Here is a 22,931-nt window from a genome sequence, read left to right as displayed (position 1 = left end):
GGCATGAGCCCAGTAAACAGCTACTGGCCTTGTGCAGTAGCCACCATTTTGTATTTATTGGACACTCAGACCAAAGAAAATGGGAAAAAAACAGGGTTGTCACTCCAATGCCATCTCCTGGAGCATTTTTAAAGCTGCTTTTACCAGCTCATCCTGCAGTGACCATCCCGAAGAAGGTCAGTGGTTTTACTGTTCTTTAAACAATTAATTGTATCTCTGTTTCCCCCGTGTATATTCTGAAAAAGGTTACAGAAGCCAAAAGCCATATAGTCTGGGAGAAAGCCAGCCTAGGTCCTTAACCACCCACTCCCCCAAACCCCTTGCTCTCCATTCCTTGTTTCTGCTGCTGCACCTCTGCTTTCCTCTCAGTGTTTGCCAGTACAGCTGTTTGTAGGGCAATGATGAAGAGTAGATATAACTGATTTGATTCAGGTTTAAAATAACTCCTAAAGATATATCTGGAATACTGGGGGTAGTGATGGTGGTTAAGGGGTATTTTTAACCTGCATTTCCTCTCAGTTCTAGTTTGCAGCACAGCCCAGGAAACAGTTGTGTCAGCTCAGCTGGACAGCATTTAGCTTAAGGTAGGTAGCCTGAAAGGTATAGCTCCTTTCTACCAGTCCATTACAAAGCATTCCGTTTCATATCATTATTGCTTACCTATTTAGTATAGATTTGAGCTAACCACTTCTTAAAATGATTTTCCTTTCTTCCTTGACACCATTCTACACTTTTCCCCTCCAACACAATACAGAAGACCATAACATTTTCCTAAACTGCCCCTTTCAATGTCTTTTTTCCCCCCTTTCTACTGCAGATGCCCTCTCCCAGTATTTACACTGGGAAAACACAAAGGAGAAATTCCTGAACAGGTAAATGGACACAATTATTTCTAATTACCCAGACATTCTAATAGGGAGTTCTTTCATGAGAAGAAGTTTGGTGGGAGTTTTTTTGTTTTGGTTTAAACCATACTCCAGTTTTTTAAATGCACAAGCCAATTAGCTAACGCATCTGTAGATGGCTACTTTGGTCTCGTGCAATTTGCAATGCAGAAATGCCTTTTCAAGCAAGAAAAAGTGTAGGCAACAATATTTAAAAAAATAGTAATCCAAAAATTGATTGTTTGCTTAAGGAGATTTTACTGATTGTTCTAGGAAAAACTAATTTGTCAGTTCTTAATAAGGATGTATTTCATTTAAGGCCAAAGCAGCAGCAAAAAAAAGGCAACACCCAAATGATCCCAGAGAAATGCAGACCTGAAAGCTTTCTTAATGGAGTCTGTGCTTTAATTCTGTATAATGCAAAAATGAATCTGTTGGCTACATACTTTGGGGGGTTACTTTGTTTATTTTAAAAACAAAGCATATGAAAAGCAGAACAAAAAACCTCACCTATCTTTATCATTCCATGTATAAACATACAGAACCAAAAATCAAAGTTTTTAGTAAGAAAACTTAGCTCTGTTCTTATTAATGATTTCTGAAGAGCCAGGTTATCAATTTAAAATGGCAATCTTACACCATAATAATCTTGCAATTCTTTGAAAATACATCTAAAATGTAATTTCAAATCAGCAGGACAGGACAGCATCTAACATGCCTTCATCGTCAGGAGTTGTCAAACATTGGTCAGACATGCTACAGTCAAAATCCAGATTTCTCAACTCCATGTGCATTGGCCATTCTCAAATTCTCCATTGATATCAGCTAAATAGCATTCTCCAAAATGAATCTGCAGTCTTTGGATGGAGCAGGCCAGTGACAGTCTCACTATCCTGAACACTCTCTAAACAGTGTTTTAAGTGAAAGGGTAAAACTCAAAGAAAGTGCTTCAGAAATACCGACTGAAAAAGGCGGCAATGCACTAGAATAATTATTTTCAGTTTCTCTTTTAGTAAATTGCAGTGGTTTTATTGCCCTAGAACATTTCTATCATACAGTGTAAAGCTCTCCAGAAGACTGAAGCATTTGCTTTAATTTGCTTTTAAAGGTGCTATCTTTGTTTCTCTGTAACACACCTATCTTTACTTATTTTGTAATTACAGTGATTATCCTTACAAAAGGTTTGTATTTCACAGTGTTACTTCCCATGCTTAGGAGCAGGAAACTGCAATGCTAAAGGTAGAGGCTATGCAAAGTTGGACTACAAAGGAGTATACAGACAAGCCACTCAAAAAGAAACACTTCTCATAACAAGCTAGGCCAATGAAGATATTTCCTGGCATCTCAAGCCCTATAGAATGATACATTCTTACAAAACATTATGTAATTTGTGAATGATTTTTCAAAAACTTCAGTAAGAAAGAAGCCTTACTTAAAATAGTTTGTAACTGAAGCTTCCAGCTGAGTTCCTCATCACTGTAAATGAATGAACAGAGGCATCCCTAGTATTGAAGAAAAACTTGGACAGCAGTGCTGACCAAGGGAAAAAGGTAGCCTTGTAAGTTAGTGAATTAGGAAATGCATTTCCGGCAGATTAATAAAAATGCTCATGTTTTGTTTACTGTGGTCTCTCCCCATAAAATTCCCTCCAGCTAAAATCCAATCTCCATGAAGATCTGTAATCTACAAAGCACAGAATTATTATTTCTATTGTTACAGATGGGGAAAAAATATTGAGGCTTTGACAAGAGTTTGCCGTCCAAGAGAAGTCCAGTGCTGGGTGAAAAACCATGCACAAGCCAGGCGTCCCATCTAGGAAGACAGGCCTTCTAGGATGTGGAAGCTCAGACTTCACCTGTGTCACTTAGGTCTCTTCTGGAACAACTTCACCCTGGCCCTGAAGCACAAAAGGAGGAAAAAAAAAAAGGGGGGGGGGCGGGGAGAAAAATGTTTTCCCCATTAAAAGTTCATCACAAATGTTTGCAAATGTTTTGGTTTTGAGCAAGGAGTGTTCTGCAACAAAAAAATTCCTAGCTCCATGACTGCATCTTCATCATTAGAGGCTGCAATGAGGAGAGGCTGTGCAGAACACAGTTTAGATTTGTGTGAAGTCATGCACAAGGTCTTCAGAATTTCATATGTGCCAGATAAATGTTTTTACCACTGTTTAATTCTGTAGCATAGTACTTGAATTATGAACCAAACTGCTTGAAGCACTTTACAGAATCTCATCCTATATCTTTCAGAACAAACCTTGCTGGTACAGATGCACTTAAAAAAAAAAAAAACAAACACCCAAACTTAATTAGCTTACTGTTTGCTTCTGCTTAATGTTAGGTGCAAAATGTAACATACAATATTTGGCTACTGACAACAGAGGTCTTACATACTTCAATATACATAATATATACACACACAAGAAATTATTCTTTCCTTTCCAGTTTTGTCAGAAAACACCATAACTAAGCCAACATGTCACAGCAGTTTAAGAGGACACTATCAGAAACCACTTAATTTTTGTTTTACTCTTACTGTTTTCCTTGTATATTCTATACATCTGTAGTGTACAAGCAGAAATTATTGCTTTACCAAAATCTACATTTTTTTTCTCAATTCATGTGAGTGAGAAATCAAAATTTTAAAATCACGGTGTTTGAGATAGATTGCACAACTGTATTTTGTATTATTGCTTTATTTTGGTTATGTCTCACTGAAAAATGTGATATAACATGTCCCTATGAAACACACTCCTTTTGTTAAGTCAGTAGTTTTCTGAAAGAAATCCATTTCACTGAAAATAAAATTAGAAATACTTAGCTTACTCATTTGTACAGCAACTGATTTAAATGAGTCTTGATTTTGGCTGGCGTTTCTGGGTACCACTAAAATACATGTAGTTTTGGGAGAGGGAGGTTAAGGGGTTTTGGTCAGCATGTTTGTTTGCTTATTTTATGTGTTTGTTCTTGGGCAAGAAGTTAAAAAATAATAAATATTTATTTTGTTAAGGCAATAATACATTAGAGTCAGTTCCTACCAGGGGGGAGAAAAAATACCTGCCAAAGGCATGCACCCTATTCCTATGCATCTCTAAAACTAGACCAATAAGAGCTCTATTTTTGCCTCAGGGAGCCTGTAGATGATATCAGCTGCCACACTTGCACGCCCAACCAAACTAAGCTGACTTTGCAAGATACAAGAGGATAAGAGCATGAATGAATTCTTTGCAAAATGCAGCCAGCAATCCAGTGCTAGACAGTAAACAGAATCTAAGGAGAGCACTGCTGGAAGCAAGGAAAGTAATTGAAAAAAATACATCCCCAGCGTCAAGTAATGGCAATGGATAACAACACATTGTTTAAACAAAATGCAAAACCCCCATACTAAACTGCTTTAAATGTTCTTTCAGCATTAGACAACTGTGCTTGTTTTGGGGAGTTGACTAAACTACTAAGAATTATTGTGTACTTAAACTCATTTAGCAGCTGTTTAACAGTGATTGGTGCCTTATGAACAAATAGCTTACAAGAAAGACGACTCACCTTATATAAAGCAGGAATGATCTGATGCATTTTCAGTCGATGAAATACAAAGATGTCATACACCGCTGAAATGGCCAGAACAGTCACTCCTTGCTCCTTCCACAGCATGCTGCATCCTGCACACAGCCCTGCTCCCAAGATCCAGCCCCAAGTACTCAGTGAGGAACCTCTGGTAGAGCAGTGCTTCATGTAACACATCAGGGAAAGCAGAAAGAAGAGGCAAGCTCCGATGTCTGCCCTCCCTACAATCCCTGCTACGGCTTCTGTGTGGATCGGGTGAGATGCAAACAGGAGGCCTGCTATCAAGGTCCAGTACCCATCCCCAAACAGGATCCTGGAGAAGTTTGTGAAAAGGCCTGTGACTGCAGCATGTAACAGGACATTGACAAGGTGGTAGCCCCATGGGTCCATCCCTCCAACGGCATGGTTAATGCGGAAGGAGAGCGTGCAGAGAGGTCTGTAGGACTTGTGGCTCCCACTGTGAGTAAGCAGTGTCCCCCAAAAGTCATTGTAGAAGATATGGGTCCACGGCGTCTCAGGCAGAAGGTCCTGGTTTGTCTTGATAGCTCGACTACAAAAGACAAATAAAAACCTCATTTCAACAGATGGAAAAGGGTACAAATGAAAGGCTGTCAAAATGCAATCATATTGCTACCACAAAAAAGAATGGCATTGCTTTGGTGCTGCTTTAATTCAAGTTTTGAATTTTTACATGTGATATTAGAAAGCTACGTATCTATTGACTTCCCACTAAAGCAAAATTTCCATATAAATTGGCTTTTAAAACATTAGAAACAGATGTTACGTTGCTTCCATTAAATTAAAACACCCTTCAGTGACATTCTTCAGAGTCTAACCCAAGAATAATCGGTTAAGATTTGATGAGTTTTAATTAAAATGGAAAAGAAATATGAAAAACTGACAAATATTATTGTTGAAACAACAGATCCTCCAGTAATTCAGAACTAAAACCCCAACCGGCCTTTTATACTGAAATTTTAATTTAGATGTTGGAATGAATCTCACTGACATGGATGAACAATAAATACAGGAGTTCGTAGGAGCATGCAAGTCTCTGGTGCTGTACGGAGCACTCCCACAACTGTCTCATGCATATTTTGACTGACAACATTTTCTGCTAACGCCTTGCTGGAGGCAGACAGCAGAATATTTTACAGGTGAAAATATACCTTCTCTTTAAATTTCTTAGATTTACAACTGAAGAAAAAACATTTTTGTGTTGTATTAGCTTATGAATTCAAATCTGTGTCAGCTTGGTTGGAAAAAAAAACAATGCTGCAGCTTTCAGCATTTATGTTTCCAACCACCCCAGCAAGGACTGGTGCCAGCCATTAGCAGTCTCCATGTCTAATTTGGTACTGTAAAAATCTGTCCCCTATAGTGTTCGTACAAATGCAATCATTTGCATTTAAAATTTATGCTGTGGGAGAAGGTGTGAGACCTGCTTAGTGCAAAAAGATGACTAGAATTTAATTAGTTACTTGCCTTCATAGCCAAAGCGTATTTAAGCAATTATTTAAAGATACATTGCTGTTACTACTGAGCTTAACTTAGCATTTATTTTACCAGCGTAATTAAGACTCCAGCCAGCTCAAGACTCTTCTATTAAAAATACTAAAGAGGTATGATTTATATTTAATTCTTTACTCATTCTCTCTTTCTGCTTTTCCAATAAATATCTTCCCATGATTAACAATTCTTCAATTCAGATGACGAATAAAAAAAAAAACTGGTGTGAAACTAAGGCCTGCATTTCAAATGCACTACTCTCATTCATCCTCCAAGACTCCCCTCGTATTCTCCATTCCCTTGGAACCTATATCCAAAACTCATTTTTTATGGTATTAGTTTCAGGAATGTTGTCTTGTTCTGTAAAGAAAACTGCTCAAAGGCTGATACACTATGCCACAGAATCTCCATGCAAATACCACGCAGATCAGCAATTCCATTGTCCAGAGCACATTGCTGTAATGCTTTCAGACAGGCTTCCTCTCAGCATGTCCTTTTGTCTCTGAGCATATGGAGGTTATGGAGAGGTCAGCTTAAATCCTTTAAAGATCTGATGATGCTTTCTAGTACATTTGAAAATTTTAATTTTGACTTCCGCTTATGCAGTGGATCAGGTTGCTTGTATTTGTTTTCCCAACCCCACACACATTTTTCTCATTTTAGTCCAGTCACAAAAGAACATTGATAGAAAACTTTGTTTTCACATTATTTATCCTGTCCTTCTGTGTAGTCCTTTCCTGAAATCCAGTTCCTCTGTGATTCCAGTTTGTAGTATCACTCTCAGAACTACTATCAGAAAAACTAGGAATTCGGCAAGAATAAAGCAGGTGTTAATCTAGAAAGAGTCCAGTCCTTTCTCTGAGAAAAAAAAAATTTAGACTACAGGCTCCCAAATGCTAAGAATGGTTATCAAATGTCAGGGTTTAGAGTTGAGAACTTGAACCGCAAGCCTGCTTTTTTCTTGGGGAAATACTGAGAAAATAAGTGGTGGTAATATTGCCAGCAGAGTTACCTTCTCCTGAGGCAGAGAGTTCTGCTGCAGCCTAGATGGTGCACAGGTTGCTCCCAGGAAATGGTAGCTTTTCCTGTATCTTTTGCAAACGTCACCATTTCCAATACTTGAAGCCATGCAACTAATTTAAAAAAAAGATGGAACTACAGCTATCAGTACATATGTATAAAACAGCTCCACACTATGCTGCTACACTCGTTAAAAAGAGACCAGCCTTCTCCCTCTAAGCCTATCGTTTTCATGCAGTATAGTCAAATACGAATATTCCACACAAAAGTAAACTGCTTTTCTCCAAATCCTACAGAAACATGTTGTACATTCTGAAGGCATTAATTCAGCTAAATTTTATTTACAGCCTTAGCAACAAGTTTGATGCAACCCTGATCCTTTCCTGTTCAGTCTACATGAAATTTAAAAAAAAAAAACAAAACAAACAAACAAAAAAAAAAAAAAAAAAAAAACCAAAACAAAAAAACCCCACCCCACACCACCACAACAAAAAATATCTAAAGGAAGCCCTGAAGACACAGTATTGATCACTAAGTATGTGGGTACAGATTTCAGCAGGCAATTCTGAAATACTCCTAGCTTCTCATGTGTGTAAAGGCAACAGATTCTAGTCCCTGCCAGTCAGCATGAAAAATACAGAAGCTGCCAGTTCCAGCTTTCTCAGTGGTTCAGTCAGGTCAAATGTTGCATGAGTTAAAATTTTAAATAAAGTTAACAGTTCTTTCCATATGTTTTCTTTTTTTTTTTTCCCTAAACGTTTAAAAGTAAAAGAAAAAAGAAATCCAGCTAATGTTTTGGGATATTAGAAAAGCCTAATACAAGAGCGAAGGTAGACGTCCTACAGCAAAGAAGCAAGTCTCGGGTAGGTTGCTTGCTAATTGTATAAAAAAACCACACTCAGACAACATTAGACTTGACTGTGCAGGAGGATGCAGGAATACAAGCACCTGAGATACTGGCGCCAGGCATTTCTGTGTCATTTTGCCCTCAAAAGTGAAAGTGAGCAAGGTCTCATAACACTGAGGACAACACCCCGAGCACCTCTGCTGCAGGTCAGACAGCTACAGCCCGTGGGCTGAGTCCAGCCCACACATAACCATGGCTGTGTCCACCCACACCCCCAGCCTGGCTGGCAAGGAAAACATGAAGTGAAATGTCTACCTTTGTGAAGGGGAGAGAAATAGAAGTTCTGTACCTAATAAAATAAAAGAATAAATATAAATAGTACTAAATTGCTCTTCAGGGCCCTGAGAGCACTAACAAGCCTTGACAGGCCTGAACTCCCTCCTGAGGCTCCCCCCCTGCCCATGGCCCAGGACCCCATGGCAGCCCCCCGGGGCCATCAGCCCCTACCCCAGCGATGCCCCAGCAGGGCCGGTCTCCAGCTCCCACAGCCCGGCCCGGCCATGGGCCCACTGAGCCAGGGCCACCCACGGGCCCCTGTCCCGGCCTGGCCTCAGCCCCAAAAAGGTGCCCAATTCCCCTGGACTGCTGCCCCCTGCCCCTGGCTGCCCTGCTCCCAGATGGAACAAGGCCCTGATTTTCTTTAATTACTGAATTAACATGCTGTTAACTCTGCTGCAGCATTGATGCTCAGTCGCCAATTTCAATGGTGACTTTGAAAGCAGTCCCTCTTTGCAGCCTGGCAGGTAGTGCTGATGTCTCCTTTGTAAAGCCTCCTGCGCTGGCAGCTACCCGGGCTCTCCGCAGACAGAAAATAATATTAATTGCTGGCTCTGGGAAAGACTCTAGGATAAAGGAAACTACAAAATGCCTTATTAGCCTTGTCTTCTCCTTCACTCACAGTTTACCTTCAGGTTACATCCCGCAGATTAGTCCAATCTTGCTAATGGGCATAACAAGAGAAACTCTGCAACTGCACTCACCGCTCTTAAACAGAGCTGTAAACTCTGCTCTCACTAAAAGGCAGCAGGTCACCAGGGAAAGCCATTTTTCAAAGCTCCAACAGGATTGGCATTTTTACTTTCAAGCAGCCTCAGATAACAGTTGCAGACTCAGCCAGGGAACTTGCTTTCTTCAATTTTTAATGCCTGCCCATTTCACGCATACCAGAGAGCAGGGTATCTTACAAATGGATGGGTTTGAGAGGGGGAGGAAAAAGGAATCAGAGTCACCTATCAGTTCTTCAGAAATGGAGTCTGGAGAAAGACAAAAGCTGTAAAGGCACAATCACAATTTCTATTCCATTTGAAAGAATCTTTCTGCCTCCTGCCATAAACCACTTGGTTGCCTAGGTCAGTACACATCATCAAACTCAATAATACCAGAGATCCAGCAGTTCACGCATGCACATATAGATGCATACACACACAAAAAATCCCAGATGTTTTTAAAATTAACAGCTATATATGTCCTAAACTTCTGCACTAGTGCTAAACTGATCCAGGTGTTAACAATAGGAAAAAAAAAAACAGATGCAACGTTCTAAAGTGATTTAACACGTTAAGCCTTATGTCCAGCTTCAGTATTGCTAATGGTCCCCATATGCTGAAAATGAACATCAGCATCTGAAGTAGAGAACATATTTTAAAGAAAAAGGAGAACTCCCAAATGTGTATACAGGAAGCCATTGACCAGCCCCCTCTCACACAAAATAGACAGGCAGTGATGGACTGGCAAGTCTCTACTTGGAGGTTCTTTGTTGTTTCTCTCAAGATCATTTTTGAATACTACCCATTTACTCCTTTTTCATAAATAGCAATGGGAAAGCACTCTAGAGTATTTTTACCATGGATCTTAGTGAGTCATCCTAAGGATGCTTTGAAGATTATATGTTACTTGTAGGGACAACAAGCCTAAAAACATAGACAGAGCCTAATTTTGAAGTACAAACATCCCCAAAATGTACAGCAGCTGATTCAGCCCTCCAAACAAATTACAAGCTATCTTTTAGGCAGGTGTGTGGTCAGAAAGCAGGCAAGTAGAGTTTGTCATACTGTGGACAACTCTCATACTTGCTCGCACACTGCAATGTACATGTAGTCTGTATTGATAGGAGAAGGAAAAAATCAGAAAATACTATCTAGTGCATAGAGATGTCTTCAGAAAGTAATAAGCATAAGTACATGAGAACACATTCATTTAAATGTTTAATTATAGACTCAAGGGAACTATTAGCCATTTTAGTAGATTTCTGGTGGCAATTATGTCTTACATGTTCTGTATTAAAGTTCACTCGTCTCAACTGTTATGAAAGTGGAATTTATCTACAAATCTAGCAGGCAGTAGTTTTATTCATGCCACTTCTCAAAAAAAAAAATCTCTATATTGTATATCAACTAGGGACACCTGCAGGAGACCAAATTCTGCGCATCCTCTGGGTTTCAAGTTGCAGCTTTCAGTTTTCTCTCAAGAACAAATTGTCTTAGGTGAATCTCTAAGGAATAGCTAATAACTCAGCTGTCTTCAGATAGGAAATACTGGGTAATAACTAGATAAATGATAGATGGGATCTTGAGTTGCTAGCTAGGCTCTGAGAACAGAACTATATGTATCAGATTGAATCAAAAAACTAGGTTCAAATCGTATTTTAAATTAATGACAGGTAAGCCTAATACTACATAAGGCAAATAAAGTTCTAGTAAACTAGTGCCTAGTTAATTTCTGCCAGTAGTATGGTCCTTTTCTAACTGTACAGAAATACCTGAATGCATCAAACTCAAGAGCTCAAACATTGAAGACAATATGTATTTTTAATATGATATTCCTAGCCTATGTAACTGCTAGTGAAAGCTTTTAACTGAATACGTAGTTAGTACAGGGCCTCAGGAAAATATATTAACAAATGATAATAATATTTATAGCTTTCAGACTATTACTGTCCTATAGCAGTAATTTCATAATCAACTTCAATTTATTACCAGAACAAACAGGAACCACAAGGAACAGAAGCGTAAGTAGCATTTTACTCATAAAACTTTCTTGGGTGATACTTTCATTAATTAAGTACATGCAGAGTGAAAAGATGGATGAGTGAGACAATAGTAACTATACCCTCATATGACTGCAACCATTGCCAAAAATGAAGAGACAAAGAACTAAACAACAATAAAAAAACCTCCAGAAAACAAACAACAAAATCACAGAGAAAGGTTATGGTCTTGTACCACAGTATAAAGATACGCTGACTTTCTCAGATTTTCTAAGCTGCACAATTTCTTTAAAAGGAATTAAAAAAAAAAAAAGCAACAAATTTGCAGAAGGGGGGCGGGGGGGGGGGGGGGAAGATATATAAGCAAGGTAACTTGTTTCTTTTTTGTTTCCATGCATGACTATAAGCTGTGGTTTGACTTCCTCCATCAGTAGGCTATGATCCAGAAGCCCATCAGCTAGAGACTTCTATACTTCACACCTTTATAACTGAAGATGCACAGTGTTATTTGAAATAAGGAAGCAGTGGCAGTAGTTACATAAAACACTGAATGCTGTTGAGCATTGCCTTAACCACAATGAAGTATGCTGTATGTATTGATTTTCTTATTGACTAAAAGAGCTTTGAAAACTTTAAGTAACTAAAGGTTCAAAACATTTTGGTTGCAAGAAGGTTGAGATGGCCTGAAAAATCTTTTCCACCTGGAACATAAATATTTGAACAGCTAACTATAAAAGCTTTCAACTGTATCTTTCTCTTTAGTATAAGCCTTTTTCATTTCGATGTCCTCACACGCAGAAAGAATCTGGCCTTAATATTAACCCTAAGTGTACCTCACCCCCTCTCAGTTTAAGCTTTACCCTGATACAAACACACACTAAAAGATGGACTACCTGAAATTTGAAACCCTAATTAAGAGCAACTGCCTGGCATAGTACTATTTGATTATTCATGCACAGGTGAAAAAAAGCACCCTGGAGGGAAGCGAGAGAAATAATTAATATTTTCTGATGCTGAACAATGGGATACCATCAGTTTCCTCTCAGGAGGGAGCAGATAAAAACAAGAGGGAGAAAGGCTCCTGTGTTTCTGTCTGCTCCTTAAGTTTCTTCATCACAGCATGTACAGTAAGCCTCTGAAAAAAAAAAATTGTGAAAAAAATACTTAAATACCTAAATCAGAAAATGCTTTCTGCTATTCTCATAGCTTTTTCATAAGCTAGCTTCTCTCCTGACTACACTAGATAACATAAAATTGCTAATTCTGTTCCTTTAAGACTTCAAAATACTTCATATTTACCTGATAAAATATTCTTTCAAATACCTATTCAAAGTTATTCTTTAAAATGTTCTTCAGTGCTGAACTACCGCCTGCCAAAAATACATAATTTTTTTTATTTTATATGTATGTGTGTGTATATTACATATCTACACACATAATACCAGCTTCTGAAGCATGGTCAGAACTCATAGTCGGAACCTCTGCTGCCCTTTTCAAATCTATTTTCGATTATAAAAGTAGGCCCAGCAGGCCTTATTAGATTTATTGTTCTGCAGTAGAATGCTATTTCTCTTCCCCACTCTCCTTTGAATAAATAAAACAAATAATTTTTGCCATTTCAACATAAAGCATCCTACAACAGTACAAGGACAGAAATTTTAAGGTTAAGAATACAGTAGTTAGACAAGTTGAGTTTCTTAACCAGATTAATAGTGTGGATATTAAACCTTTTTTGACAAGTCACCTTCTGAATATACATAAAGCCTTTCCAAGGCACACACATTTTAAGCCATTATCTGCAAATGGAGGCAACACATACTGTACCACTATAAAACAGGGTTTATCAGTCATATATCAGTCCCATGACTATCCACTTCTCTGTTCTTTTTAGCATGTGACAAACTATACTGAGGAAAAGAAGCTGAATAGTTAAAAAAATAGCCTTTTTTTCCTCTCCATTCAATCTGTTCTTTGACAGAATTTTCAGAAAGTTCAAGGAGATTATACATAATTATGCCTAAACTCATGTCTCTTGTGCATTCTAAATTTAAAAGCCTGAAAGAATTTTGAGGTGGCACTCTGGCTTTTATTTTTGGTGAAGCATTGAAGAGAATATGCAGTAACACATACACATACAAATATAGAAATAATGCATAGAGGAGAAACTACTGAACCACAGCATAACATCCGAACACTTTTTTTTTTTTTTGGGGGGGGGGGTAGTGGGGGAGGATAAAGAAAAGCATTGAGTTATTTTGTGTAAGTTCCCTTCTTCAAGCCTTCTATTTAAGCACCAAAAAAACCCTTCATTAAAAAAGGTCTGGCTAAATTTAAAAGTTTTACTGGTTTAACTGAATGGTGTTATTCAAAATCTATTTAGTGCAAACAATTTGGTATATGCATATCCACAGAGGTCAACTTAACCATTATACTTGCTTTAGAACTTGTATCAAATGTCCTTCTGGGGGAGAAAGGAAAAAACCCTGACAACCCTGCACACCCCACCCACCTCACCCCCCCAAAAAAAACAAACAAAAAAACAACAAACCATAAACCAAAAACAATCCCACACCCAGCTATCATTGATCATGTTCAAGTGATTCAGAAAGCAGACCCACCCTGGATTTCGTGATCCACAGAACTACCGTCACACTACAAACTGGAATTTGTGCCCACTCAAATTTCTCCTGTCTCAAATAAATCTCCTCTCCCCTTCCTTCAGCCCCACCATAAGATGCATAAATGCATAAAAATAATGTTCTGATACACACCAATTTTACAAGCCTCATTGGTTTTCTAAACCAAAGGATATCACGCTAGTAGATTTGTGGGGTGGGCTTTTATTTAAGACAATATTGTACAGAAAAAGAATTTTCCATTTAGGTTAAGTGTATTTTGATATTTTACAAATATTGATGCTGAGGCCTTAAAAGACTATTTTGTATGGCAAAAAACTAGAATTCTTGGGTATTTCTTTCTTGTAGTATTGCCCATTTTTAGTATACCTGCCTTCAAACATTGCCCAGTTATGTACATGCAAGATTGCCCACAAACACAGTAACAGACTACAAAAGGTACCATTTTCAATCAGCAACTTCCAAATAAAGTGGTAAGTGAAAATACAGTCCTTAAAATTTTTCTTTCCTGAAATCAGTCTGGTCTAAGGAACCAGACAGATGCCACTGGTGTTCAAAGTCATTACTATCTTCCTAGTCCAGTTTACCAATTTCTCTAATATGTAGTCACAGGTGATTGTGGTCATAGCCCTGTTTATAGTCAGATACTAAATAATATTAGCAGGGCAAGGGAATCCTCCCTGAGGATTAAAAAAACCTAATTTATTCTGAGTCAGCTCCAAAGTCCAACTACACGATTAAGAATCAAAGATGATGTACTGCCATTGCAGTGAAATGGTCTGAGAAAACACAAACCAAAGCAAGCTTAACATGATGAGAAAAGCAGCAAGAAACGTCAACATACACTTGAGATAAAACTCAAGGCTTGCATTTCTCTGTGATGATCTTTTACTCACCAGTGGATCAACCAAAATATTTAAAGTATCTTTTCAGAGGGCTTGAAATTTAAAAATACTGCAGCACTTTTCCTTCTCAGATTCTTAAAAAGCAAAATTCCTACAGAATATATAGAGGGTCTAAGATCTGGCTACAAAGCATTTGTGATAGACAGTCAGACTTTATCCTCAGGCCTTGCCATAAGCATGTCAGACAAATTCCTGGAAGCATTTTTATAATCTGAATTTTTTTCTCACAGAGAAAAAAGGTGGGTTTTTTTTTAAAAAAAAAAAAAAAAAAAAACACAACCAAAAAAAACCCACACAAGAGGAGCTTGCTAAGACTTATGCCAAAACCAATTTTTATGAAAACTAAATTCTACCAAAAAGTAAAACAACTCAAAATAATTAAAAGCAATATTTGGCCCCCACAGTGTGTCACCATTTCTAGTGAATAGAGTGACTGTTCAGCATAGTCCTGGATGAATGAACTATGCCCTTTCCAGCTCTTCAACTTCACAGGAGCACTGTGGGATGCCCATCATAAACACACTTTAATAGAGCAGACTAGCATTCACCCATTTGGAAGGTGTTGATACTACTGAAAAAGGTTGAAACAAGTTTTATTGATTTGTTTCATTCATCTTTGTGCCTCAGTAGCTTATTCAGATGCAGAGACCTACTAGAATAAACCAAGTTTTGTGACATGCCGAAGCAACTGTGAAACATTCAAAATCTGAGACCACAGCAGTGTTTAAAATATTCTTTTTTTCTCTTAATTCCTTGGTTAAGAGCATCTGGTTAGTAGGCAACAGTTTGGGTTTGACATTGAAAGGACTGATCACAGTTATTTTGAAAAAAAATAATGGGCTTTACAGTTGCCATTATATGCAAGTCCACACCAAGCATACTCTCAAGGATTTTACTGGATGCTGTCAAAGATTAAACTAAAAAGCCAGGAAATGACAAATTAGTTGACTTATCAGAACACACAGGATCAAATTCTGATTTCTGCTATATTAGCATTAGTCCACGGTAGTATTGGAATAACCTCCAATTTATGTCACTGAAACCAGCAGGGTTTTATAAACAACTGCAATTGGCATAAGCTTTTATAGCCTTTCAGTAGACTTTTTAGACATCCAAGCATAAAAGCAAAACAAACAGAAACCGTTCCTTTCTATGTTATAGAGCAGCTGTTGGGAGACAGGCAGTAAGTAAAAACCATCTCAGACAGCAATTCAGGTCAACTGAAGCCATTACCAGAATCACATACCTGATCACCCTTCCTGACAATACCATTACAGCTAAGACCAGTCAAGATGAAGTACACCGAACCGAAACTGCCAGACTTGCAAGTCTCTCCAGTTCTAAGCTAGCCAACCGCATGCTCTTTTCTCCACTAGTCATTTACATGGCATTATGGTTCTTTTAATTTTTTTAAGCAGCTTTAACTTTCCTAAGTACCACCATGAAGGTCTGAAGATCTACAGGAAGATCAAACCAATATTTAACTGCTAGGCTTAACTTTCCTACTGTAACATTTAAGTCCAACCATCCCTGACAGCAGCACAACAGAGGACTGCATTTTTCCTGGTAGCTGAGAAACTTGAGTGCCACAAAAGGTTATGGTATTTCATAACTCTGGCCTTTAGACAACGACAGCTGTAACTTCTGCCTAAAAAGACCTGCAGAGGAAAGCTGTTTAAACACAGCTTTAAAAAAGCTTAAAAAAGTTGTTTGCTTCTTTCAGCAGTTACGTCAAACACAAAAATAGTCTGTGGGCAAACAATTCATGAGTATTTTTATTAAGACAGAAATTCTAAGTCATCTCTCAAAATTCCAGCACTGCTAATGGACAGTGCTAACTTTGCCTTCTCTATTCAAAGGAGGACTGGTTGAGGTCACAGTAGGAAGAAACTTCAAGCATATGGGGGGGGGGATCATGGGTAGATTAAGAGAAACAGCTGCAACTCAGTGCAATGAAGGTGACCCAATTGAACCAGAGAGACTGACTGGAGAGGTCAGTCAGCACTTTCAGACTGAAAGAAAGACTAAAAAAAGGAGAAAAACAGCAGGTATTTGTGTGTTGCATTCATTGGCAAGGCAAATGTATTATCTTCAAATATCTCAGCTTCTCAAATAAGGATAGAAGAAAAATGCACCTTGGAGAGAAGAAGCTTCAACTTCATGTGGCTGAGCCTGAACCAAGCCTGTTTTCTACTACGCATCTGTATGTATTTTTTATATGTCATTTAAGAAAGAGCAGTAGAATGCCTTTTTTTTCCCCCACCAAAGAGCAACAGTCCATCTGAATCTTCACATAAACTACAGTGCATACCTATTACCTACAAAGCTGGGGAAGGTTACTTCTTCAGAGCTCAGGCTCCCTCTTTGCTGTCTCCCATGGCATTACAAGCCACTGAAAGTTTAATGAAGAAAATTATAGTTTGCCAGACCATATAAAACAGCAGGATGTATTTATTTCTGCATAATAAAATGAACCTAGGGTAACATAAGGAATAAGCAGTTTCTGCTCTGTAAGATGTGCTTCTTTTTCTACAGGTCTACACTGATCTTGCTACAAAGTAATTGGGAATTTCAGATTTATTTCTTGCCACAGGAAATTAGTTGTTTAGAATAATACAGTGCTGTATATGCATCATAAATTTCCCAAGTTGCTAAAATGGTGTAGTACACAGAAAGACACTAAGAAATGAATTATGACGTATAGCAAATAAGTAATACAGCTATCCAGCTTGCACATCCCATCCACTAAGACAATGTAGCACCAAAGGTGTACAAAGATTCCAATGTAGACTGCCATGTTATTTTAATGAAATCTGAAGAAATACTGAGCTAGTAAGATAATTGCTATCCAACTATTCTAGAAAAACTTACCCAGATGTTGTATGTAATCAGTCATACATACCTCATTCAAATCAACTTCAGCACCCCCTCTAGTTCCTTCTCAATTCTAAGCTTGTAGGATAAAAGTCTGTAGAAATCAGTGTAAAAGAGGCAGCTCCTCGCTCACGAGAGGCACTGTGAGTCTACAGCAGGGGTCCTCAAACTACAGCCCGCGGGCTGGATACAGCCCCCCAGGGTCCTCAATCCGGCCCCCAGTATTTACAGAAACCCCTCGCCGGGGGTTGGGGGGGAAACCAAGCAGCCGCAGATGACTGCCTGCCACTGCATCTGCGCGCCGCCCCCCTGGTTAAAAAGTCTGAGGACCCCTGGTCTACAGAAACTCAAAAACTTACTATCATGTTTTCAAACTCGCTGGAAGTCCTACCCCTGGAAACTGGACTAAGTCGAACTGCAGCCGTGCTGAATATGAGGATCATTTCACATGAAGACATTCAACTTGAATCCCAAACTTACTCTTAATGCTTAATCACCAACTACTGAGAAAAATAAAATAGTATTTCTAGAGACACAAGCTGCTGATATTTTAATATGACAGGCCAACAAAACAGATGAAAGTTTTAAGTTAAAGGTCATTTCTGTGGGCTGATATTCTACAGTTTTATGTATAAATCAAGCCAGGTGACTTATTTCCAATAGCTATGAAAATAATAAAATTGGTTTCAATGACCTCAGAGATATATATGCTTATTTGTGGTTGTGGCCCCAGGCAACCCTGAAATCAGCCATTCCATTAAGTCAGAAGCATGGCACACAGCCAAGCTCCTGTAAGAGTTAAAGGTCTTGCACATACTTTCTTTGTGTGTTTATTGGAACAGAATAGTGACTTTGGGTTTTGGGCCACCCATCAGTTATAGACCTCCCATAACATTTAAAGGAACTGTTCAGACAAATCTTAGCATACACCAGTCAGCCTTGGGATATTAACTCTTTAAACAAGATGTAAGAACATAAAAAATTGAAGTAATGGGGGGAAAACATCAAAACAGAGTTTATCTAGAGATATTTTAAAGTGTATTCCTCCACAGATGAGTCATGCAACATTTTGGGTGCAGTTTAAGTACAATAATAAGATAAAGAACCTAAATGTTGTTATAAAGCCAAAAGAAATACACACTAAAACACAAACTGTCCAATATAATAAAACAAGAAATAACAGTGACAATTATTGGAAAACAAAGAAAGTACTTCAGGTCACCATACTATAAAATACTTAAAAAAAAATAAAAACTATTTTTTTTTGTCCTTACTTCTCCAAGGTCACAAAAAGAAGCTGTAACAGCCAACTCATACAATCAGGAATACCACAATGATGTGGGGACATTAGAAACAAATTATTTTTTGAATGTTCAAATCAGAACTGGCATTTGCCAGTAGTCCCAAGGACAATCAGTTTCTCAATCTGGACTCCAGAGCTGCAAAAGTAATCACGAATTACACATTCATACAGAAGCATCAAACTTTGTTTGTTTTGTTTTAAATTGTGGGAGGTTTCCATAGGACAAGAAAACATCAATGTGTCCTATTTCTACCTGTATAGCTGAGCTCTCTCAAATAAGACTCATTCACAAGGAAAAAATGCTATGCCTAATGATGAGCAGGGTAAAATAGGAGTCAAACTTGCTACCATACATAACACAAAAGCTATGCTTACTGCTCTATTTTCTTGCTGGTGGTACTGCTCTTTACCATAAAAGGTTGCCCTCAAAGACAGCAAGTGTTAAATTGATACAGGTAAAGAGAACAAAGTTTTTAGAACTTGCTAATAGCTGTCAACCAGATCTATTCTGGAATCCATGGCCTCATCTCTATATTTTAGACTGTAAACATTCAACAAAAGTAAGTAGCAAGGAAAGTGTTCTACAATAGGGACTGAATTTGGATCATTTTTAATTTAACCACGTACCACGATAAAGGCTGGCAGGCCAATTCCAGCAGTACCAGTTTCAGCCTGGCCAGCTACCACTTTCAACAGTCATAAATTACACAAGTGTGTATATACGTATACTGCAGCTTAGGAGCTGCTGCTTTAGAAAGTTGATTAAGTGCTAACATCTAAAGCTTTAAATTTGGCTCCTGCAACAGAAAAGGGTACAAAAGCATGACTGCTCACTAAATGTCAAGGAAGAAATCCAGTGGACCTCTCGGCAATAATAAAAATCAATTAGAACAGAATTATTGTTTATTTATTGGTAAAAAATTTTTAAGTGCTCATTTCTTTATGGTCTTAAAGAAAGAAAGCAAAGCATTGCCAAGAACAGCAGGAACTCTGAGTTCTGCCACTCCACCTTTCCTGCACCCAAAAGATTGCTAAAAGAAGATAACAGTTGCTCTAAACTGATTTTCACCCAGCTCTTATTACTAAATGGACTAACTCAGAAAGGACAGTTGTTCATTAAACACAGGATAAAGGCAACACATCCAACCAGTTGGAACCTGTGATTTGAAAGACTGCATCTGAATTAATCCTGAAAAGTAAAAGCAAATAGAAATATACAAAAATGTTTAGGTTGTATACATAAATCAATATTTTAGCGGCAAGCTCAGTTTAAACTCTTTAAAAAAAAAAAAGAAAAAGAAGAAGAAAAAACCCCACCATCAACAAAACAAACCTGCAGTAGGGTACCTACTACCTAAGGTAGAGTGGTAAATACTGCAGCTTACAGCATACCTGCCAGTTTGTCATGTTCCTTTCTTGACACTAGCACAAGAACTGTTTGCAGATACCTCACTCCACTATGACACCTCACTGTGCAGGCAACACAAGGCTTCCTCCCCACCAGGCATGTTTTGTCTTTGTGGAATTAACTTAAAGCCAGGAACAACAATCCACCCTTCCTCTTGGTATTTATTACATGGCTTCTTACTGTCTGAAGGATGCTAATGTCTCTTGGATACATTTTTGTAATTCTTCAGAACTTCTTTTAGATGCTGTGTAATTACTTTTAAACTGAAGTTTCGTGGTGATGTTTTTCAAGCTCAACTGATTAAAGCTTGTTTAATGGATCTTGAAGAAAGTATATTATTCACCTTAATGAGAATTTATGCAAATCACTGCCACTAGCTTCTGCAGAAAACCTTTTCAATTAATTATAATTAGGCTTTTTAGTTTTACACTTTAGATTTTTTTTCTACTAGGAAATTATAAGCATGGTTGTTGGTGTGGGTTGGTAGGGTTTTTGTTGTTTTTTTTTCAATTCTGGGAGGTGAACTTAATTGGTATGATGTACAAAGTCCTATACAAATGGACTTGTAAGTGCAGAGCCCTTTTCATCCCTGCCATTCAGATCAGGTCTAAGTATATACTTCTAGACAACCGTGACTGGAAAGAAGACAAAGTTGATCATTGGTGTTGAAATACACATCAATTAGTCCTTGGCTTTAGGAGAATTATTTTATAGGAAAAATAAACAGTATTCAAATATTGGCATGTTCCCCCCAGCACTTCTGAAACTCACAAATACAGAAAGAGCTCTAAACATAATACTGTACAAGTATTTTCTGTACATATTTCATGGGCATTTCAGTGGCTTGCCTGCTTAGCATTAATATAAAAAAACCTTGCTTAAGTGGATAAGCTGTTCTTTGAATATAGACAGAAACATTCCAGTAGAGAAGTTGCAACAACTCAGAAAGAACAATGCACTCGCCAATAATAACATTTGAACTACTTTTACAATGAAGATGGTGCAAAGCTCTATTATTGCAGAGATAAAGAAGTTAGAGGTTATTGTATTTAATTAGATCGTATATGAAGAAGTTCCTCATATAAAAGTGAAAATCTCACTGTATTAGAACTGATTTCCTAAAACCAGGTGCTTTTAGCTCTTCTGAACAAAATGCTATGTAGCACCAGTTCGGTATTCATTTTATCAGCTGAGGCCAGGAAGGGAAAGCGGGAGATTTTTCTTAGGAGTCTTTCTAATGGAGAGTCTTAATTTTGGAGAACAGCACAAGTGCAATGAATCTTGCACGGTCCCATCAGGCTGGACCAGGGCAGAACCCAGCCATTGGTTAGTTTCCACACTCTTCCTTGAAATCCCATCCCTGATACCAGAACTAATCCTGAATCACTCAAATGTCATCTATTCCCTTCATCAAATTCATGATTAATTTGTGAGGAAAAGGAAACACAAAATGGGAAGGGATTGTGAGGTTGTTACCTAAAATTACAGTTCAGGGAAACCACTTTCTGTCTGCCCCTGTTTCTCTCGTGGAGCCGCTGGATCCCAGTCCTAGAACATCTGTGTTATGACAGCATCTCTCTTCAAAAGCAGTCTAACATACTTTTCATTGTTCTTGCCTTTCCGTTAAGATTTCCCATGCTGCAGCCCAATAGAGACAGAAATTAGGTGAAAAACAAATGACTGCCTCAAGCAATCCATGTTCTACAAACACAGCTACCCACTGATGGCAACTCCCTCCATGTCCCTTTCTCAGGTCCTTGGCCATGGCCTGTTTTCTGCTACAGAATGCAAGTTCTAATCTATACTGATGGCTGCAATCATAGCTCCTATTCATAAAACAGAGGAATTCATAATTGGACATAGATATATTCCCTCATATGTAACAACTGTTAATTACGTGCCAGTTAACCAGCATTGAAAGAGTGCTTTCTCTTGGAAAAGCAAATGTGAAAACGACTCATTCTAGGTTTATAGTCTTCTAATCTAGATCAGATGTGCTCACAAAACAAACAAACAAAAAAAAAAAAAAGGTTACCACTCTCCAGCTGTTAGCTTCACAAAGTCAACCAGGGATCTGCAAATCAAGCTATTCACCTTTGAAGCCTGTATCACCATGACTTGGGAGCAAAAGTTAGGTAGGCTAATTTCCAACTGCAGTGACATTTTATATAAGGAAGTGCTAAACATTACAGATCTCAACAAGATATGCATAGGAGTACATCTACTGTGCTCAAAACACTAACACTCAAAATTAATGTACAGGACAACCATCTTGAGTCAAACATAAAAACAAGAGTGAAGCTTTGAAGCAGCAGTCATTAGAAATTAAGAAGGCAAAGCAGAATATTAAATAGCCACATAAACAAGGCGAAACCATGCTATGCTTTCAATTTGTAGGCCGAATTTAGCAGCTGGAACTTCATTAGCAATTCTCTACGTGATGCATGAACCAGTTCAGCCTCCCATGACTGTACCTGTTCTGCAGGGCTAGCAGTAGTAAAACTGACATAATAGCTAGAATCATAAAGACAGAGAACACTTTTCAACACCCTCAAAGTGACACTGTTTATTTTTTTAAGCAGCCACTTAGCCCTTTTGGAAGTGTGGTTACGGTCAGATGACAGAAGTCATCTTTTGAACTTCAATATGCACTGCCAAGGGGATATTATGATGCAAACTCACATCTCCCTGTTTTGCCAGTAACACTGTCTAATGTGTCAAGCCCTCTCTAAGAGTAAGAGAGATCTTGTCTTACAGAAAAATAACTTAGATGCATCTGCTGGGGATTTGTTGGTGGTTGGGGCTTTTTGTTTGTTTGTTCATTTGTTGTTTTTTTTTTTTTTTTTTTTTTAATCCAAACAACAATATTTACCAATAGCCTAGTTCTGATTTCTAGGGAAAGGTACAATAACAGAAAAGCCACTAGAAACTAATGTTCA

The 22,931-nt window shown here is 38.1% G+C and overlaps 1 protein-coding gene and 1 long non-coding RNA gene across 2 annotated transcripts in view; one reads left to right on the top strand and one right to left on the bottom strand.

The window, feature by feature from the left end:
* The window catches only part of LOC308066250, a 600,281-nt gene that overhangs the window by 191,421 nt on the left and 385,929 nt on the right, over positions 1-22,931 (top strand). The gene's annotated exons all lie outside the window — the stretch shown is intronic.
* TMTC2 (transmembrane O-mannosyltransferase targeting cadherins 2) overlaps positions 1-22,931 on the bottom strand; it is a 375,978-nt gene that overhangs the window by 189,398 nt on the left and 163,649 nt on the right. The window contains exon 5 of the mRNA XM_080393255.1: positions 4,424-4,994. Within this exon, the coding sequence (XP_080249381.1) occupies positions 4,424-4,994 (571 nt within the window). The remainder of the gene's footprint in view (positions 1-4,423; positions 4,995-22,931) is intronic.

This window comes from Falco punctatus (genome assembly GCF_963210335.1).
Source record: "Falco punctatus genome assembly, chromosome: 6".
In the NCBI taxonomy this organism is placed as follows: domain Eukaryota; kingdom Metazoa; phylum Chordata; class Aves; order Falconiformes; family Falconidae; genus Falco; species Falco punctatus.
The sequence above is the reverse complement of the archived record's forward strand: the minus strand, read 5'-3'. Positions and strand labels throughout refer to the sequence as shown.